The sequence below is a fragment of the Anoplopoma fimbria genome, chromosome 15, assembly GCF_027596085.1.
Source record: "Anoplopoma fimbria isolate UVic2021 breed Golden Eagle Sablefish chromosome 15, Afim_UVic_2022, whole genome shotgun sequence".
NCBI lineage: Eukaryota > Metazoa > Chordata > Actinopteri > Perciformes > Anoplopomatidae > Anoplopoma > Anoplopoma fimbria.
Window position 1 is genome coordinate 25113192 of NC_072463.1, and position 20097 is coordinate 25133288.

General features: G+C 37.3%; 2 protein-coding genes across 2 annotated transcripts; both read left to right on the top strand.

Moving 5' to 3' along the window:
- Positions 1 to 11914: 11914 nt before the first annotated feature.
- LOC129103982 (actin, alpha cardiac muscle-like) lies at positions 11915 to 16014 on the top strand. Its single transcript, XM_054614630.1, has 6 exons — positions 11915 to 12043; positions 13797 to 14121; positions 14205 to 14366; positions 14626 to 14817; positions 15441 to 15622; positions 15696 to 16014. The coding sequence occupies exons 1-6, from the start codon at positions 11915 to 11917 to the stop codon at positions 15837 to 15839; spliced, it is 1134 nt and encodes a 377-aa protein (XP_054470605.1). The 3' UTR covers positions 15840 to 16014.
- Positions 16015 to 17985: 1971 nt separating this feature from the next.
- LOC129103983 (gap junction delta-2 protein) lies at positions 17986 to 19607 on the top strand. The gene is made up of 2 exons (XM_054614632.1): positions 17986 to 18056; positions 18764 to 19607. Exons 1-2 carry the CDS (start codon positions 17986 to 17988, stop codon positions 19605 to 19607), a joined length of 915 nt encoding a protein of 304 aa, XP_054470607.1.
- Positions 19608 to 20097: the final 490 nt, after the last annotated feature.

Here is a 20097-nt window from a genome sequence, read left to right on the forward strand (position 1 = left end):
ACATGCTATAGTATGACTTTTTTCATGACTTTTTATGACATGCTTTTTATGACTTTTTCGACATGCTATAGTATGACTATAACTTTTTTTATGACTTTTTCGACATGCTATAGTATGACTATTTTTATGACTTTTTTCGACATGCTATAGTATGACTTTTTTTTTATGACTTTTTTCGACATGCTATAGTATGACTTTTTTCGACATGCTATAGTATGACTTTTTTCGACATGCTATAGTATGACTTTTTTCGACATGCTATAGTATGACTATTTTTATGACTTTTTTCGACATGCTATAGTATGACTATTTTTATGACTTTTTTCGACATGCTATAGTATGACTATTTTTATGACTTTTTTCGACATGCTATAGTATGACTTTTTTCGACATGCTATAGTATGACTTTTTTCGACATGCTATAGTATGACTATTTTTATGACTTTTTTCGACATGCTATAGTATGACTATTTTTATGACTTTTTTCGACATGCTATAGTATGACTATTTTTTTTTCGACATGCTATAGTATGACTTTTTTCGACATGCTATAGTATGACTTTTTTTATGACTTTTTTCGACATGCTATAGTATGTATGACTTTTTTCGACATGCTATAGTATGACTTTATTCAACATGCTATACTATAACTTTTTTCATGACTTTTTCGACATGCTATAGTATGACTATTTTTATGACTTTTTTCGACATGCTATAGTATGACTATTTTTATGACTTTTTTCGACATGCTATAGTATGACTATTTTTTTTTTCGACATGCTATAGTATGACTTTTTTCGACATGCTATAGTATGACTTTTTTCGACATTTTTATGACTATTTTTTGACATTTATAGTATGACTTTTTTATGACATGCTATAGTATGACTTTATTCAACATGCTATACTATAACTTTTTTCATGACTTTTTCGACATGCTATAGTATGACTTTCCTGACTTTTTTCGACATGCTATAGTATGACTTTTTCATGACTTTTTTCGACATGCTATAGTATGACTATTTTTATGACTTTTTTCGACATGCTATAGTATGACTTTTTTCGACATGCTATAGTATGACTTTTTTCGACATGCTTTTATGACTTTTTTCGACATGCTATAGTATGACTATTTTTATGACTTTTTTCGACATGCTATAGTATGACTTTTTCGACATGCTATAGTATGACTTTTTTATGACTTTTTTTCGACATGCTATAGTATGACTTTTTTATGACATGCTTTTTTTTCGACATGCTATAGTATGACTATTTTTATGACTTTTTCGACATGCTATAGTATGAATTTTTTTTTCGACATGCTATAGTATGTATGACTTTTTTCGACATGCTATAGTATGACTATTTTTATGACTTTTTTCGACATGCTATAGTATGACTATTTTTTTTTTAGTATGACTTTTTCGACATGCTATAGTATGACTATTTTTATGACTTTTTTCGACATGACTATAGTTTTTTCGACATGCTATAGTATGACTATTTTTATGACTTTTTTCGACATGCTATAGTATGCTATTTTATGACTTTTTTCGACATGCTATAGTATGACTATTTTTATGACTTTTTTCGACATGCTATAGTATGACTTTTTTTCGACATGCTATAGTATGACTTTTTTCGACATGCTATAGTATGACTATTTTTATGACTTTTTTTCGACATGCTATAGTATGACTATTTTTATGACTTTTTTCGACATGCTATAGTATGACTTTTTTCGACATGCTATGACTATTTTTATGACTTTTTTCGACATGCTATAGTATGACTATTTTTATGACTTTTTTCGACATGCTATAGTATGACTTTTTTTTCGACATGCTTTTATGACTTTTTTCGACATGCTATAGTATGACTGACTTTTTTCGACATGACTATAGTTTTTCGACATGCTATAGTATGACTATTTTTATGACTTTTTTCGACATGCTATAGTATGACTTTTTTCGACATGCTATAGTATGACTTTTTTCGACATGCTATAGTATGACTATTTTTATGACTTTTTTCGACATGCTATAGTATGACTTTTTTCGACATGCTATAGTATGACTTTATTCAACATGCTATACTATAACTTTTTTCATGACTTTTTCGACATGCTATAGTATGACTTTCCTGACTTTTTTCGACATGCTATAGTATGACGTTTTTCATGACTATTTTTATTTTTTCGACATGCTATAGTATGACTATTTTTATGACTTTTTTCGACATGCTATAGTATGACTTTTTTCGACATGCTATAGTATGACTTTTTTCGACATGCTATAGTATGACTATTTTTATGACTTTTTTCGACATGCTATAGTATGACTATTTTTATGACTTTTTTCGACATGCTATAGTATGACTTTTTTCGACATGCTATAGTATGACTATTTTTATGACTTTTTTCGACATGCTATAGTATGACTTTTTTCGACATGCTATAGTATGACTTTTTTCGACATGCTATAGTATGACTATTTTTATGACTTTTTTCGACATGCTATAGTATGACTTTTTTCGACATGCTATAGTATGACTTTTTGCTATAGTATGACTATTTTTTTCGACATGCTATAGTATGACTATTTTTATGACTTTTTTCGACATGCTATAGTATGACTTTTTTCGACATGCTATAGTATGACTTTATTCAACATGCTATACTATAACTTTTTTCATGACTTTTTCGACATGCTATAGTATGACTTTCCTGACTTTTTTCGACATGCTATAGTATGACTTTTTTCATGAGTATTTTTTCAACATGCTATAGTATGACTTATTTTTAGGACTTTTTTCAACATGCTATAGTATGACTTTTTTCGACATGCTATAGTATGACTTTTTCAACATGCTATACTATGACTTTTTTTCATGACTTTTTTCGACATGCTATAGTATGACTATTTTTATGACTTTTTTCGACATGCTATAGTATGACTATTTTTTTTTTCGACATGCTATAGTATGACTATTTTTATGACTTTTTCGACATGCTATAGTATGACTTTTTTATTTTTTCGACATGCTATAGTATGACTTTTTTCGACATGCTATAGTATGACTATTTTTCATTTTTCGACATGCTATAGTATGACTATTTTTATGACTTTTTTCGACATGCTATAGTATGACTTTTTTCGACATGCTATAGTATGACTTTTTTTTTTCAACATGCTATAGTATGACTTTTTTATAACTTTTTTCGACATGCTATAGTATGACTCATTTTTATGACTTTTTCGACATGCTATACTATGACTTATTTTTTTCGACATGCTATAGTATGACTATTTTTTTTCGACATGACATGCTATACTATTTTTATGACTTTTTCGACATGCTATAGTATGACTTTTTCGACATGCTATAGTATGACATTTTTATGACTTTTTTCGACATGCTATAGTATGACTTTTTCATGACTTTTTTCGACATGCTATAGTATGACTATTTTTATGACTTTTTTCGACATGCTATAGTATGACTTTTTCGACATGCTATATGTATGACTTTTTTCGACATGCTATAGTATGACTTTTTCATGACTTTTTTGACATGCTATAGTATGACTTTTTTCGACATGCTATAGTATGACTTTTTCGACATGCTATAGTATGACTTTTTTCATGACTTTTTTCGACATGCTATAGTATGACTATTTTTATGACTTTTTTCGACATGCTATAGTATGACTTTTTTCGACATGCTATAGTATGACTTTTTTCGACATGCTATAGTATGACTATTTTTATGACTTTTTTTCGACATGCTATAGTATGACTTTTTTCGACATGCTATAGTATGACTTTTTTTTATTCAACATGCTATACTATAACTTTTTTCATGACTTTTTCGACATGCTATAGTATGACTTTCCTGACTTTTTTTCGACATGCTATAGTATGACTATTTTTCATGACTTTTTTCGACATGCTATAGTATGACTATTTTTATGACTTTTTTCGACATGCTATAGTATGACTTTTTTCGACATGCTATAGTATGACTATTTTTATGACTTTTTTCGACATGCTATAGTATGACTATTTTTATGACTTTTTTCGACATGCTATAGTATGACGTTTTTCATGACTTTTTTCGACATGCTATAGTATGACTATTTTTATGACTTTTTTTCGACATGCTATAGTATGACTTTTTCGACATGCTATAGTATGACTTTTTTTTTTTCGACATGCTATAGTATGACTATTTTTATGACTTTTTTCGACATGCTATAGTATGACTATTTTTATGACTTTTTTCGACATGCTATAGTATGACTTTTTTCGACATGCTATAGTATGCTATTTATGACTTTTTTCGACATGCTATAGTATGACTATTTTTATGACTTTTTTCGACATGCTATAGTATGACTTTTTCCGACATGCTATAGTATGACTTTATTCAACATGCTATACTATAACTTTTTCATGACTTTTTCGACATGCTATAGTATGACTTTTTTTTTAGTATGACTTTTTTTCGACATGCTATAGTATGACTATTTTTATGACTTTTTTCGACATGCTATAGTATGACTTTTTTCGACATGCTATAGTATGACTTTTTCGACATGCTATAGTATGACTATTTTTATGACTTTTTTCGACATGCTATAGTATGACTTTTTTCGACATGCTATAGTATGACTTTATTCAACATGCTATACTATAACTTTTTTCATGACTTTTTCGACATGCTATAGTATGACTTTTTTCGACATGCTATAGTATGACTTTTTCATGACTTTTTTCGACATGCTATAGTATGACTATTTTTATGATTTTTTCGACATGCTATAGTATGACTTTTTTTCATGACTTTTTCGACATGCTATAGTATGACTTTTTTCGACATGATATAGTATGACTTTTTTCGACATGCTATACTATGACTTTTTTTTTATAGTATGACTTTTTTCGACATGCTATAGTATGACTTTTTCGACATGATTTTTTTCGACATGACTATTTTATGACTTTTTTCGACATGCTATAGTATGACTTTTTCATGACTTTTCGACATGCTATAGTATGACTTTTTCATGACTTTTTTCGACATGCTATAGTATGACTATTTTTATGACTTTTTTCGACATGCTATAGTATGACTTTTTTCGACATGCTATAGTATGACTATTTTTTCGACATGCTATAGTATGACATTTTTATGACTTTTTCGACATGCTATAGTTTGACGTTTTTCATGACTTTTTCGACATGCTATAGTATGACTTATTTATGACTTTTTTTGACATGATATAGTACGACTTTTTTCGACATGCTATAGTATGATTTTTCGACATGCTATAGTATTTTTTATGATATTCTATACCATGACTTTTTCGACATGATATAGAATGACAACACAATGACTTTTTTCGACATTTATAGTATGATTTTTTACATTGTATTTATTTTTTCGACATGCTATAGTATGACCTTTTCATGACAGTTTTTAAAACATGCTATAGTATCACTCATTTAATTAATTTTTCATGCTATAGTAAACTATTTTTCACTTTTTATGCTATATCATACCATGACATTTCTGAAATACTATTTCTATGACTTTTTTGACATGCTATAGTATGAATTTTTTGACATATTTTCCTGACTTTTTCGACATGCTATAGTATGACTTTTTCATGACTTTTTTCGACATGCTATAGTATGACTATTTTTATGACTTTTTTCGACATGCTATAGTATGACTTTTTTCGACATGCTATAGTATGACTATTTTTATGACATTTTTTAGTATGCTATAGTATGACTTTTTTCGACATGCTATAGTATGACTTTTTTCGACATGCTATAGTATGACTTTATTCAACATGCTATACTATAACATTTTTTCATGACTTTTTCGACATGCTATAGTATGACTTTTCATGACTTTTTCGACATGCTATAGTATGACTTTTTCATGACTTTTTTCGACATGCTATAGTATGACTATTTTTATGACTTTTTTCGACATGCTATAGTATGACTTTATTCAACATGCTATAGTATGACTTTTTTCATGACTTATTTTGACATGCTATAGTATGACTTTTTTCGACATGCTATAGTATGACTTTTTCATGATTTTTTTGACATGCTATAGTATGACTTTTTTCGACATGCTATAGTATGACTTTTTTCGACATGCTATAGTATGACTATTTTTATGACTTTTTCGACATGCTAGAGTATGACTTTCCTGACTTTTTTCGACATGCTATAGTATGACTTTTTTCGACATGCTATAGTATTGCAGTAACTCATGCAATGACAAGGAAAATAGTTTAAAACGCTAAGTGGTAATATGTACCCGGAGGTTAAGACAAGAATTCACTTTAGCCTCAATAAATATATATTGTATTAAGAAAAGGGATGTTAAGCATATATTTGATGTAATTTTGCTTTACTTGAGTATTAACATTTCCTGATTATCACAGGGCTGACATATAGAGACCGACAACCATTCATGCTCACATCCACACCTACGGGCAATTTAGAGTCATCAATTAACCTAAGCTGCATGTCTTTGGACTGTTTGTAAACAGTGCATTCAAAATTTGCTCCTCCTACCCGGCTCAACAAGGAAAAAGACAGAGAGGTAGAGAGAACACAGTGATGGTCAAGCAAGCTATGAAAAGATTGGCCGGTGTTAGTAAGAACAAAGCAGTGAACTAGAAGAATAAAACATTCCGATTGTTCCATGACGGTTACGTTCTTATATACACAAATAAACACCCCAACACCTCCTCACAAACCTAACAATTTGCACACCTTTCCACCACTTGAGATATTTGATTATAGGTTAAACTCTTTAAGTGTGAAATTAGCCAGTGGACTTAAAAATTACTTTCGAATCTTTCCAAAATATTTAAGGCTAACTTTACACCGTTCACAGCAAACTTCACAGTAAGTTTACTCTGGAAGCCTATTTCATCGGAAAAGTCCTGCTGAGGCACCTTTTCTACTTTTATCTTGTGATACACTTTTGAAGCTGGTAAGTCAAAAAGTAAAACTTGAAACAGAATCACAGACCAAATGAAATCCCAGTGGAGTAGATGGGGTTATAAGGATATGCAATAGAGAAGCAACCAAATTACACATTGATGTACACCTGAACTATTTTGGGGTAAAGTGTGCAATGCTTTATTGATCAAAAAGTCAAAATTCTCTTTTGGGACTGGAGGGGTATTACCTTCATAACATAATGCATGAAGCATGTTGAAAAAAAGCTTATTTGTTATTGCTTTAGAAGCTCTATTAAACTGTTTGAATATATGCAAGACTATCAGAGAGCAAAAGCCTATTTAGCTGAACTTCTTCTAGGCAAGGTGTTTGGTACTAAACTCACATGCATATTAGCTGCTATCACCAAAATAGCTCAGGATTCAATACTTAAGGACCCCTATAAAGAAATACCAAAATACTCTTGCTGAGCAGCCTACCTACAAATCTGGGAAGCTGTCTATTTTGTAGCTTATTTAAATTTGATTCATGAATATTTAAATTTCAATCCAAAGCTCTATTTAACCTCATTTTCTACCCCTCACTCCTGACTGAAGCCCACAGTGGCAAAAACTCACTCATTCTTAAAAAAGTGAGTTATTATCTGAGACAAACTCATTAAAAAAGATGAGGTGGCCAATGCCCGAATGTGTATTGAAATATTTATGTGAGTGTCATAGACCTAGTTAGATTGCTTTTTTGTCTGCCCAATTCTGCTCCCAAACATCATGAGGATAGAATTTCCCAATTTTCTTACAACTTTCTGTGTTTTTGGCAATCTTAGCAGGGGACACAGCGGGCCATAGACCTTGAAGCCAATATGACAGTGCCTCACTGAGAGGCTACGAGAGAGAGAGGCAAGATGGTGAATTTTTCATTGGGGTCTGATACTGGTTGTGGAAAAAGCCTGCTCCTACTAGCTGCAAAGATACCTGGGAGAGAGGGGGAGGAAGAACGAGCCAGAGAGAGGCCTCCCCGTTCAATTAACCACATACTGCTCTGTAATTTCAGCCTCACATTCACAAACGGGCATAAATGCACACACAAACACACAAGGTGTAGTAGATTTACTGTTAAATGGCTGTTGGAGGAAATGTCAAGTTGCAATGCGTCAAAGTGGGCCAATTCCCCAGTCCACAAGAGGAGAGCTTTTCCTAGTTTCTAGTTTCCTAATGATTAAATTAAAGGGAGATTTTATTTTTTCCCCCAGAGGGTTGGAGGTTGGATAATGAAGTAGTTTCAGCCTCAGTTAAAGCGGTAGCTTTGGTCAAGGCCTTAGCTACCATTGAGGTCATGTCTTCTGTATTTTTACTAGGTATTTGGGGGAAATAGCAGCCTGGGATGAGTTTACAATTCTTCAGATAAGAATTTAAACATAGTTGGCAGTTAACATTAAAATAAATAAATGTGATTTTACAAGTCTGAAATACAATATAGAGGCCTTTGTCTGAAAAAAGGTTTTTAGAGGAATTAAAACATGTTTGGAGCCTTATTTTTCATTTAAAAGAATAGATAAGATGGCCACGTGATCATTGAAATATAGGTCAAATAAAAACATAAAAAAGAGTTTCCTGATATCTATATAAAGCTTTTAAACAGTTTTGCAGTAAACTGAACAACATAATCTGAAACAAAATATTAACAACATATGAAAAATCCATTTTCTTAGGTGCATGCAAAATTAATATTTAATATGATGCATTTCAGCATTTGTTTAAAAGATTTAATGATTAGCCGACATATTGTTTAGTTGATAAAATATCGATTAATTGTTTATGGGATTTATTAACCAAAACATGTCTTATTTAATATATATTTTAGAATTGTACAGTGTTTTTCATTATATATTTAATAATCATTTGTATGGACTGTTTTTTTTTTTTTTACAAATAAAACAGATTTATGACATTATCTTTCTTATGATTGGGCATTTTACACTATTTATCTGACATTTTACAGACACCTAATCATGATAATAAATAATCAAAATAATCATTATTTGCAGCCTTAATTAGTTTGAGAGGCATTTTCTATTTATTCATAATAAATAGGATATATTTACTCTCCAACTTTGATAAACTGACAGCAATCTGAGCCCTGTGCTACTTTAAGGTACCCAGCAGAAGGCTTTATCATAAGCCAACAGTTTGTCACTCAGTATTCAGTGCAAAGGCCAGAGAGAGAGGACACATTTTCACTGAGGAATATGTTTCACGACTTCTTTCGCTGTGACCTTTGAATGGCCCCTAATGCTCAACACAGATAAATGCGCTATGTTGGAAAGAACAAAGTGCTTTCAGACCATTTGTATTGAGCGAGTTTTTGATGAACAGCTCAAATGCTACAATCCAGCATGGGGACATTCCCATGTATGTGTACATTATTGATTTAGGTACAAAACCTTGCCTGCATCAGGCAAATGACTTCCCCTCAGGGTTCTATAAAAAGGCTTGTACTCTCTTTATGATGTGAAATTCCCATAGAAAAGCAATCTTTTTTTTGTTCTGGACAGTTTTGTCCTTATTATCTCATGAGGCCGATATCCAGAGGGGTCGTATAGGAGGGGAATGATCGTGCCACAATCATTCAATCTCAGTAGCAGCAGCCAAAGTGAAAGTCACACTTCAGGACTGTTGGAGCAGCCCCCAGGTGTCTCTGTGTCTAATCCCGGCTTTGGCATGAACCTTTCATCCCCGTGGCTGCTCTGAGAACGAGCACAACAACTATTTTAAAATGTAACACTACCACTATCAATATCCTGAGCTCTTGCCCTAGCAGTGATAGTAGCTGAACACACCATGAAAAAAGATAGCGGCAAACACTGAAATATAATTTTATAACAATTTCATATTTTGGCACAAGGGCAAACGAATGTTGAAAGTCCACCTGTCCCTCTTGATCTTAACAGTTCTGTTCTCCATGGACAGACTTAACTAAGCTCCGGTCATACAATGTTAGCATTATTTGAATACTGGGGCAAAAGGATGCTTAAAGCAGACCACAGCCTACCATTCATTACATAAGACCAAAACAAAGAGTCACACAGTGAAGGGTTATGGCTCGGGGTCGGGTGACAGCAGCATATGATTCATGGCTCGCTGTGCCCTTTTGTCTTGTCCTCCTTGTGGTGGGACCTTCCACTGCTCTTAGCCAATGTTATTTCACAGCCTTCAGAGCTCGCTCCCTGTCTGTTTCAAGTAAACCGGCAATGTCATTTCCTATGTCTTGTTCATTCCTCAGTGTAGAAATAAAGAAAGAATATGGCATGTGTCACAACAAGAGATGTTCCTTTTCCTTCATTGTTTTGATGTCATAAACAAAAAAAAAAGTATCAGCATTGCTTTTGATTTATCTGTAAAGGTTTCTTACATGGAAAAATAGAGTGCCTTGACTTTTATTATATAAAAAGGTAATTACCAGACCAGTGGCTGGTGTTTGAGGTACCAGTATGTGTTCAGACAGAGGAAGAGAAATATGCCAAGGAGAATAAATTCAATGCACTGCAATAACCTTTGATATTATACCCAGGCCAAAGTATTTCTTCCTGTTAGATATTTTTTTTATTGAATATGGTGTGTTGCAGTTTGAATTTTTGTGCAGACGACATTGAAAAATGTTTTAGCATATGGTTGCATTACGAATTCTCTATAAAATGTCAATCAAAGTGAAAAATGCAAATGGGAACTAAGAACGCATGACTAAACCATGAATTTTAATCATTTCAAAATGTTCCATATGCAGACACAGCGTGTTACATGGTCACCGCATCAATAAAGTCCAAGCAGCTCATTAGAATTATGAAAACGTATTGATTTTATGCAAATTAAATATATGAATGTATCGGCAAAGATATATTTTCATTTGCCAAGTGGTGAGTCCACCAGCATGCTTTTGTTTATGAAAATATGTACATGAGGTTTATTAAAATTGCATTGAGAGGTAGAGACACTCACTCTGTACTAAAATGGGTGTGTTTGGTCGAAAGCAGGGGTTTGTTCACACAAATCTAAAATGTGGGGTTTGGAGCCTTTAATGGAGTTAAACAGCTGCTGACACCAGCTAGTGTACTGTAGGGCTACATATGTGCTGCTAGTCTAAAATCATTTATGCTTTTTATTAAATAATAATATTATACTGAAAATAAGACAGATTTGTGTCATATTGCTATCATTCACTAGAGTAAGCCTTCAGTAATATTGTGGTGATTTATGGATATAGAAAAGATCAGAAGGAAGTCTGTCATTGTGTCTGTGCTCACTGCTGTGCTCCATAGACGGGTCTCTCTGTCAGACCCTTCATGGAGAGGCTGTTAATGTGGCAATGGGCTACCTAATAAGGACTCTTCTCAGGGTATATAAATTGGTCCGACGTGACAATTCGGTACCCCTGGTTTACACACTCAAGATCCGGTGTCTGGTACTGATCTGGTGAGTACTTTCACGGCTGACCGAAGGAAAAACTTGGATTTATCGGAATAGGATCGATAGATTTTACAACGAATGAATAACTTCCAGCTTTCTTTAACCAAACGGATCATCTCACAGCTAGTTCATGAGCGTCTTTTTGAGGATTTTGGATCGAAAACAATATTAACATTTCCCAGCTCTAGTGACCAATAGAATAAAACCCGTCTACTAACCCAATCACTTCTAGACTTTATAATATCAGAATCGGCAGCAACCACAAGTTGTCAACAATCCCTTTTTTGGACCTTTTTGGTTCTGTCGGTGTTTGTTGCGTCTGAATAGAAGGCAGTACTTCAATCACCCGTTCCAACGAACAGGTGATTGAACAGGTGATCGAACAGGTGATTGAACAGGTGATCGAACAGGTGATTGAGTTACTGGATCTATGTCACTGTGTGTTCCAGAGCTGACATCATGTGTGACGACGAAGAGACTACTGCCCTGGTGTGTGACAACGGCTCCGGCCTGGTGAAGGCTGGGTTCGCCGGTGATGACGCTCCCCGGGCCGTCTTCCCCTCCATCGTTGGTCGCCCCCGTCACCAGGTACAGTAAGCTATGCATGAAGTCCACAGACGTTCAGTATGAGTGTCACTTTCAGCTGTTTACATCGCATTGAAACAGTGTGTGGCTTTGGAACATTGTGCGTAATTACGCACCAGAATTACGCACAATGTTTCCAACTGATAACTGAGGGAAACAGACCGTTCATTATTCCAAAACTGTTTAATTCTGCGTATAGTTACATTACATTACATTACATTAGTACATTACATTACATTACAGTCATGTAGCAGACGCTTTTATCCAAAGCGAGGAAGTGTATTCAACATAGGTATTCAAGAGAACTACTAGTCACCAGAAGTCATAAGTGCATCTCCTTTCTTAAACAAGCATCTTAAAGCATAAACCAGAGCAAAAGTATAGTGCAGAGGCAGATTACTACGAAAACAATAATTGCAACAGACTAATACGAATATAATAAGTGCTACAAACTACTACGAATAGGATAAGTGCAGTAAACAAATACAAATACAGTAAGTGCAACAACTAATACGAGTGCAATAAGTGCTACGAGTTCAATTCAATTCAGTTTATTTTGTATAGCCCAGAATCACAAATTACAAATTTGCCTCAGAGGGCTTTACAATCTGTACACATGAGACATCCTCTGTCCTTACACTGTCCTTACACCCTCCATCCTCTGTCCTTAGACCCTCACATCCTCTGTCCTTACACCCTCACATCCTCTGTCCTTACACCCTCACCTCCTCTGTCCTTACACCCTCACATCCTCTGTCCTTCCCTCACATCCTCTGTCCTTAGACCCTCACATCCTCTGTCCTTACACCCTCACATCCTCTGTCCTTACACCTGTCCACATCCTCTGTCCTTACACCCTCACATCCTCTGTCCTTACACCCTCACATCCTCTGTCCTTACACCCTCACATCCTCTGTCCTTACACCCTCACATCCTCTGTCCTTACACCCTCACATCCTCTGTCCTTACACCCTCACATCCTCTGTCCTTAGACCCTCACATCCTCTGTCCTTAGACCCTCACATCCTCTGTCCTTACACCCTCACATCCTCTGTCCTTAGACCCTCACATCCTCTGTCCTTAGACCCTCACATCCTCTGTCCTTACACCCTCACATCCTCTGTCCTTACACCCTCACATCCTCTGTCCTTACACCCTCACATCCTCTGTCCTTAGACCCTCACATCCTCTGTCCTTACACCCTCACATCCTCTGTCCTTACACCCTCACATCCTCTGTCCTTACACCCTCACATCCTCTGTCCTTAGACCCTCACATCCTCTGTCCTTACACCCTCACATCCTCTGTCCTTACACCCTCACATCCTCTGTCCTTAGACCCTCACATCCTCTGTCCTTAGACCCTCACATCCTCTGTCCTTCCCTCACATCCTCTGTCCTTACACCCTCACATCCTCTGTCCTTCCCTCACATCGGCACAGGAAAAACTCCCCTAAAAACCCCTTTAACAGGGAGAAAAAAGGAAGAAACCTCTGGGAGAACGACAGAGGAGGGATCCTTCTCCCAGGATGGACAGAATGCAATAGATGTCATGTGTACAGAATGAGCAGCATAACAGAGATACAACACATTCAATGTATATGACATAAATGATTCATATAATAAGACTACTTATAATAACAGCAGCAATTATTACAGTAGAATTATAGCCATGAAAAGGTAGTTATGATACCGTGTGATGGTTAGTAGTAGTTATCCACTGCATCACGAATCTCAATTATCCTTGTTGTTATCAGGGCGTCATGGTTGGCATGGGCCAGAAGGACTCCTACGTTGGCGACGAGGCCCAGAGCAAAAGAGGCATCCTGACCCTTAAGTACCCCATCGAGCACGGCATCATCACTAACTGGGATGACATGGAGAAGATCTGGCACCACACCTTCTACAACGAGCTGCGCGTGGCCCCAGAGGAGCACCCCACCCTGCTGACAGAGGCCCCCCTCAACCCAAAGGCCAACAGAGAGAAGATGACCCAAATCATGTTCGAGACTTTCAATGTCCCCGCAATGTACGTGGCTATCCAGGCCGTACTGTCCCTGTATGCCTCTGGACGTACCACAGGTATGAAATATATCATAGGTGTTTACGCGATTTTGTTCAGTGAGTTAATACATATAATGAAATCTTCACGTATTCATCATCAGGTATTGTGCTGGACTCCGGTGACGGTGTGACTCATAACGTGCCCATCTATGAGGGTTACGCTCTTCCTCACGCCATCATGCGTTTGGATTTGGCCGGTCGTGACCTCACAGATTACCTCATGAAGATCCTGACTGAGCGTGGATACTCTTTTGTCACAACCGGTTAGTGGACTACTCTAATTCATACTTCTGAAGAATTGTATAAAAACGTATGTGTTTGATGTTCCAATAATTTACCTGCATGTGAAAGTTGGTTAAAACTAGAAATAATGAACTTTGAGAAATAACACTTTTACTTTAAAGAAATTGTTTGCGCAATTTCAAACCAAGTAACAAAACTTTTCACGTGCATGAAATTATCCTCCCATATTTTTGGGTGATGCACATTTGACTGACTTGAAACACATCTGACCCCCTCCAGCTGAGCGCGAGATCGTGCGTGACATCAAGGAAAAGCTGTGCTACGTGGCTCTGGACTTTGAGAATGAGATGGCCACCGCTGCCTCCTCTTCCTCCCTTGAGAAGAGCTATGAGTTGCCCGACGGTCAAGTCATCACCATCGGCAACGAACGTTTCCGCTGCCCAGAGACTCTCTTCCAGCCCTCCTTTATTGGTGCGTAAGGGCGAGCTCAGACATATCATTTAAATATAGTGACACTATCCCACGAAGAGCTGTGTCATACAGTGATATGACTTTAAGTCTTAGTAGTCAATAAAGTTAGCCCTTAGTATAAAATTATCTTTATTATAAACAACTACATTATATTTTCACTTGTTTTGGGGCACAGATCAACTTTTATTCTAAATATAGGCAAATGATTTTATCATTACGAAAACAGAAAAGAATCCAGGAAAATGACAAACTGAAACAAGATGAAAGTAAACTCGACTTTCGAAAAGTTTGCCCTGGGTTCAGGCGAACATAATATTTAATTAAATCAGAATAAACACCGGTTGAACGGATATTTTTTAAATGACTGTGCTTATTGTTCACATTAGTTATTGACTGGCTAAATATAATCACCAACTGCTGGTCACAGTTTATCCACCTTTGGCTTCACCCCTTCATGGCCGATAAATAGACATGAGCAATCTAAAGCAGGGGCTTATTGAGCGTGCAGCTGTTGGTGGAGCTGTCCATTTCAGCACCTGTTAGGACAGCTGATGCCGGTGTTGGATGTGTTCTTTGCAGCGGGAGGGGGGAAACCCACTGACTTGTCCGCTGTGTTTGCACAGGCATGGAATCTGCTGGCATTCATGAAACCGCTTACAACAGCATCATGAAGTGTGACATTGACATCCGTAAGGACCTGTACGCCAACAACGTCATGTCCGGCGGCACCACCATGTACCCTGGTATCGCTGACCGCATGCAGAAGGAGATCACTGCTCTAGCCCCCAGCACCATGAAAATTAAGGTAACCGACTGTTCAGTGAATATGAATGTGACATTTTATAGATTCCGAGATAACCAAATGTGTTTGTGTTTAGATTATTGCCCCCCCTGAGAGGAAGTACTCGGTTTGGATCGGCGGATCCATCCTCGCCTCTCTGTCCACCTTCCAGCAGATGTGGATCAGCAAGCAGGAGTATGATGAGGCTGGACCCTCCATCGTCCACAGGAAGTGTTTCTAAGCGCCAGACTGCCACCGTTCTCGCGTTTTGTTACCTCCCCATTCTGCTCCAACAACCCAATTTATGGCTCCAAAGCTAGAATTCGTGTGTTGTCGTCAAATGCTTTGTTTACACTCAAGAGCAATTTACATGTTGATATGTACAGCTTTATAAATAAACGGGAACTGTGACTTGCAGGGGGCACATCTTTATTTGTTTATTTCAGGTTAAATCTGAAACATAAGGGTGTTTTTCAAAATGTGATTTAGGATCTATAAAGATCTCCCTCCCTGTCTCTCGAAAGCAGCGAGGCTCTGTCCTTCCGTCACGTGATGGATGAGTAAAGGTTATTAAAGATTTGAATTAGAGAAGATTACAGTGAGCGGAGAGGATAAGCCACCTCAGGAGAAATTAACCACACAAAGTTTCATTGAGTAAAAACACTGCTGTCACGTGATCAGTAATCCCCAATTTTCCAGATTTGACAAAGTACTCTCACTATACCTGTAAATCTACTGGATACATTTAGATGATGCTATTAATATATAGAATGCGTGGTTATATTAAACAATTTCCTAAATCGATATACAGAAAAAACTTACTGACAGCTGCTAAAATACAAACTAACAAATAATAGATAGATAGATAGATAGATAGATAGATAGATAGATAGATAGATAGAAATAAAGATATTACTTTATAATAAAAATGGTAAGGTAATCAATGATGCCCCATTTTACTTGAGAGTGGAACGTAGTAGTCTTTTAGGCTACTGTTAAGCCACTCACTTTAGTTTAAAGAGACACACGCATTATAATAATTCATATCAAATCACACAATAGTCTAATATTAGTGCACACACAATGCAGCGTTCTAAATTGATCAAATCTCAGAGAGCTATATACAGGGCGGGGTCACATATTTTGCTTCTATTTTTAAACCTCCACACAAACACAGACTCAGAGAGAGAGAGAGAGAGAGAGAGAGAGAGAGGGAGAGAGAGAGAGAGAGAGAGAGAGAGAGAGAGAGAGAGAGAGAGAGAGAGAGAGAGAGAGACAGGCAGGGATACAGGCTGCCTTGTAAAGCGATTAGCAACTCGGATGGTACTTTCACTCACTGTATCCCGAACATCATCTTTGCCCGAGGTACAAACAACAGCTTTCCCAGCCGGGCCAGCAGCCTGCACAATGGGGAGGGAAACCTCTGGGCATGTGAGGCAGTCCCTCCAAGACAGAAGAGTGGGTCCATGTATTAATCCGTATACCACATAGGTTTAGGATATGAGCACATAACAAAAGCTTTTATATATATATATATATATATATTTTTTTTATATATATATATATATATATATATATATATATATATATATATATATAGCATATAGCTTGCCTTGCCTGCACTTCTTTGTAACTATCTGCATTACAGTGATTTGAAGTCACATTGACCCTAGCGTTGATTACATGGTGCATTCACCAGCCCTGTCCCCAAAGGATGGATATTGTTTTAGTGCACATGTGGATCTTTAGCTCAGTGACTTGAGTGTGAAAACAATAAAGCCAGGGTTAGAGGTTTGATTCTCAGGTGGACCCACCAATGCTAAAATGTATAAACTGAAAAAGGCTATAGTCCAACACTGGAAACACTAACAGTATCAGCTGCATTGTGAAGGCTATATATAAAAGAGAAATATTGAAAATCAGAAGTCCTGGTCCTCCTGTCTGCGCTTACGTGACGCATGGGAGGGGGAGACTACTTAAAGGCGGATTAACGCTGGCAAGACATTAAATCCAACCTCCCTCCATCCAGACTCACCGAGCAGCCCATCAACCTGATCTGAAGATCGAAAATAGGAGGGCTTATAGTAATCAGCCTTCAGACTCCCATGACAAAGACCAGTGTGGCAGCGTGGTGGCAGCTCGGCACACACAGCAGGACAATCACTGGACGCTCACTGGAAGCTCAGCACTAACAGAGAGAGAGAGAGAGAGAGAGAGAGAGAGACACAGCAGCATCCCGGCACGGATGCGTTTTTGAGCAAAAATCGGACGCTGTGGAGACTGAAAACCACGAGAGTCAGAGAGAAACAGGACGGGAAATAACGCGTTTTTCTGGAGGGATTTGAACAGAGTGCCGTTGTGCTCTAGTTTTCTCCGGATGCTCAGAAATGGGGGAATGGACTATACTAGAGAGGCTCCTGGAGGCTGCTGTCCAGCAGCACTCTACTATGATAGGAAGGTAAGATGATCAACAGAAACCAAGAACAACCGAAGAAAAGCAGCAGCCTCCAGGATCGTCTTTAGCATGGTTCCCATTCCCCCGTTTCTGTCTTGTGCCTCAAGGATCTTCTGTAGCATGGTGCCCAGTCCTTCGTGTCTGTGTTGTGGATTTTTCAGTCTTGTTTCACAGATTTCCCTTTTTTCCTCCTTCTAAACGAGACAGCTAAGTAAATCAGTCGACAGCTGTCCTTTCAGAAGATGGGATGGTGTTGCCTAAACCAAACAAAAATTCACGTCATTTAATATATTCATCCATCCACTTATCCCTTTGATGTTTGGTGTGGGTGAGTTGGAGTGGTGGTTGTGCACTCACGGGTGGCAGAGAGAGAGAGAGAGAGTCGGCATTGTCACCTCTCTCGGTAACAAAGCTCACACAGGTACAATCAAAGCAATGGCAATTGCTTACATGTCATATCATTTCAGCCATCAAATCAGAAAACGAACACCACACAGACACACCGATACACGCATTTTCACAAAAACACAGTAAAAAACATACATATCCTCCAGAGCCTCCTGTTTCAGCACTGGACAGCTCCCCAAATCCAACACACACGAATTGGACTGTGAGCGCTCCAGCCAACTGAACCACATTTGTACCAGTGAACACACACCTATATATTTGCACTTATTTTCACATTGTTTGTTTGTTTGCTTGCTTTTTAGGATCCTACTAACAGTGGTGGTCATCTTCCGGATTCTAATCGTAGCAATAGTTGGAGAGACTGTCTATGATGACGAGCAGACCATGTTTGTTTGTAACACCTTACAACCGGGCTGCAACCAGGCATGCTACGACAAGGCATTTCCCATTTCACACATTAGATATTGGGTTTTTCAAATCATCATGGTCTGCACCCCGAGTCTTTGTTTTATCACGTACTCGGTGCATCAGTCGGCCAAGCAGAAGGAGCGGCGGTACTCAACAGTCTATCTGACACTAGATAAGGATCAAGATTCACTGAAGCGAGACGAAAGCAAAAAGATAAAGAACACCATTGTTAATGGAGTACTTCAGAACACAGAGAACTCCACCAAAGAAGCCGAGCCGGACTGTTTAGAAGTCAAAGAGATCCCTAATTCGGCAATGAGAACTACAAAGTCCAAAATGAGGCGGCAAGAGGGCATCTCCAGGTTTTACATCATCCAGGTGGTTTTCAGAAACGCCCTGGAAATAGGCTTTTTGGTGGGTCAGTACTTCTTGTATGGATTCAACGTCCCGTCGGTGTACGAATGTGATCGCTACCCCTGCATAAAAGATGTCGAGTGCTACGTCTCCAGACCAACGGAGAAGACGGTGTTCCTGGTCTTCATGTTCGCGGTCAGTGGCTTTTGTGTGGTGTTGAACCTGGCTGAACTCAATCATTTGGGCTGGAGGAAAATCAAAACGGCCGTGCGAGGTGTGCAGGCTCGGCGGAAGTCCATTTATGAAATCAGAAATAAGGACTTGCCGAGGATGAGTGTGCCTAATTTTGGCCGCACTCAATCCAGTGACTCTGCTTATGTGTAACACATGGAAAAGAAGCAGCAAAAACATGTACAAAAAACCATGATCAACATGATGGACAGCTCCGCACGCCTAATTCGTGTCATGACTTTAAGAGTGGGCAGATTTCTTTGATTTGTTGGTCTTTAAAGGACTCCATGGCAAATGTGGGTTACACGTTTGTTTACTTATTTATTATTGCACTGATGCAACTTTTTAGTAACGTTTATACTCTGTAAGATGCTAAATGGAGACCATGTTAACGTGTTCACATATTTACTCTTTGTGGGCTTGTTCTGCTGTACTTGAAAAGAGTAAATGCAAATATTGCACTAAGAAGTGAACACTTGAGGGCCTGACCTTATCCAAAATGTGCTACTGAGCTGACGGTGTTTTTAAGACGTTTTCTTTCCACCTGTTTTTGGCATCTACCTAATTAAATGGCACCATACACAGTGGTTAAAGGTCAAATCTATCATCCATATTTATAATTGCATAGATATACAAATCCTTA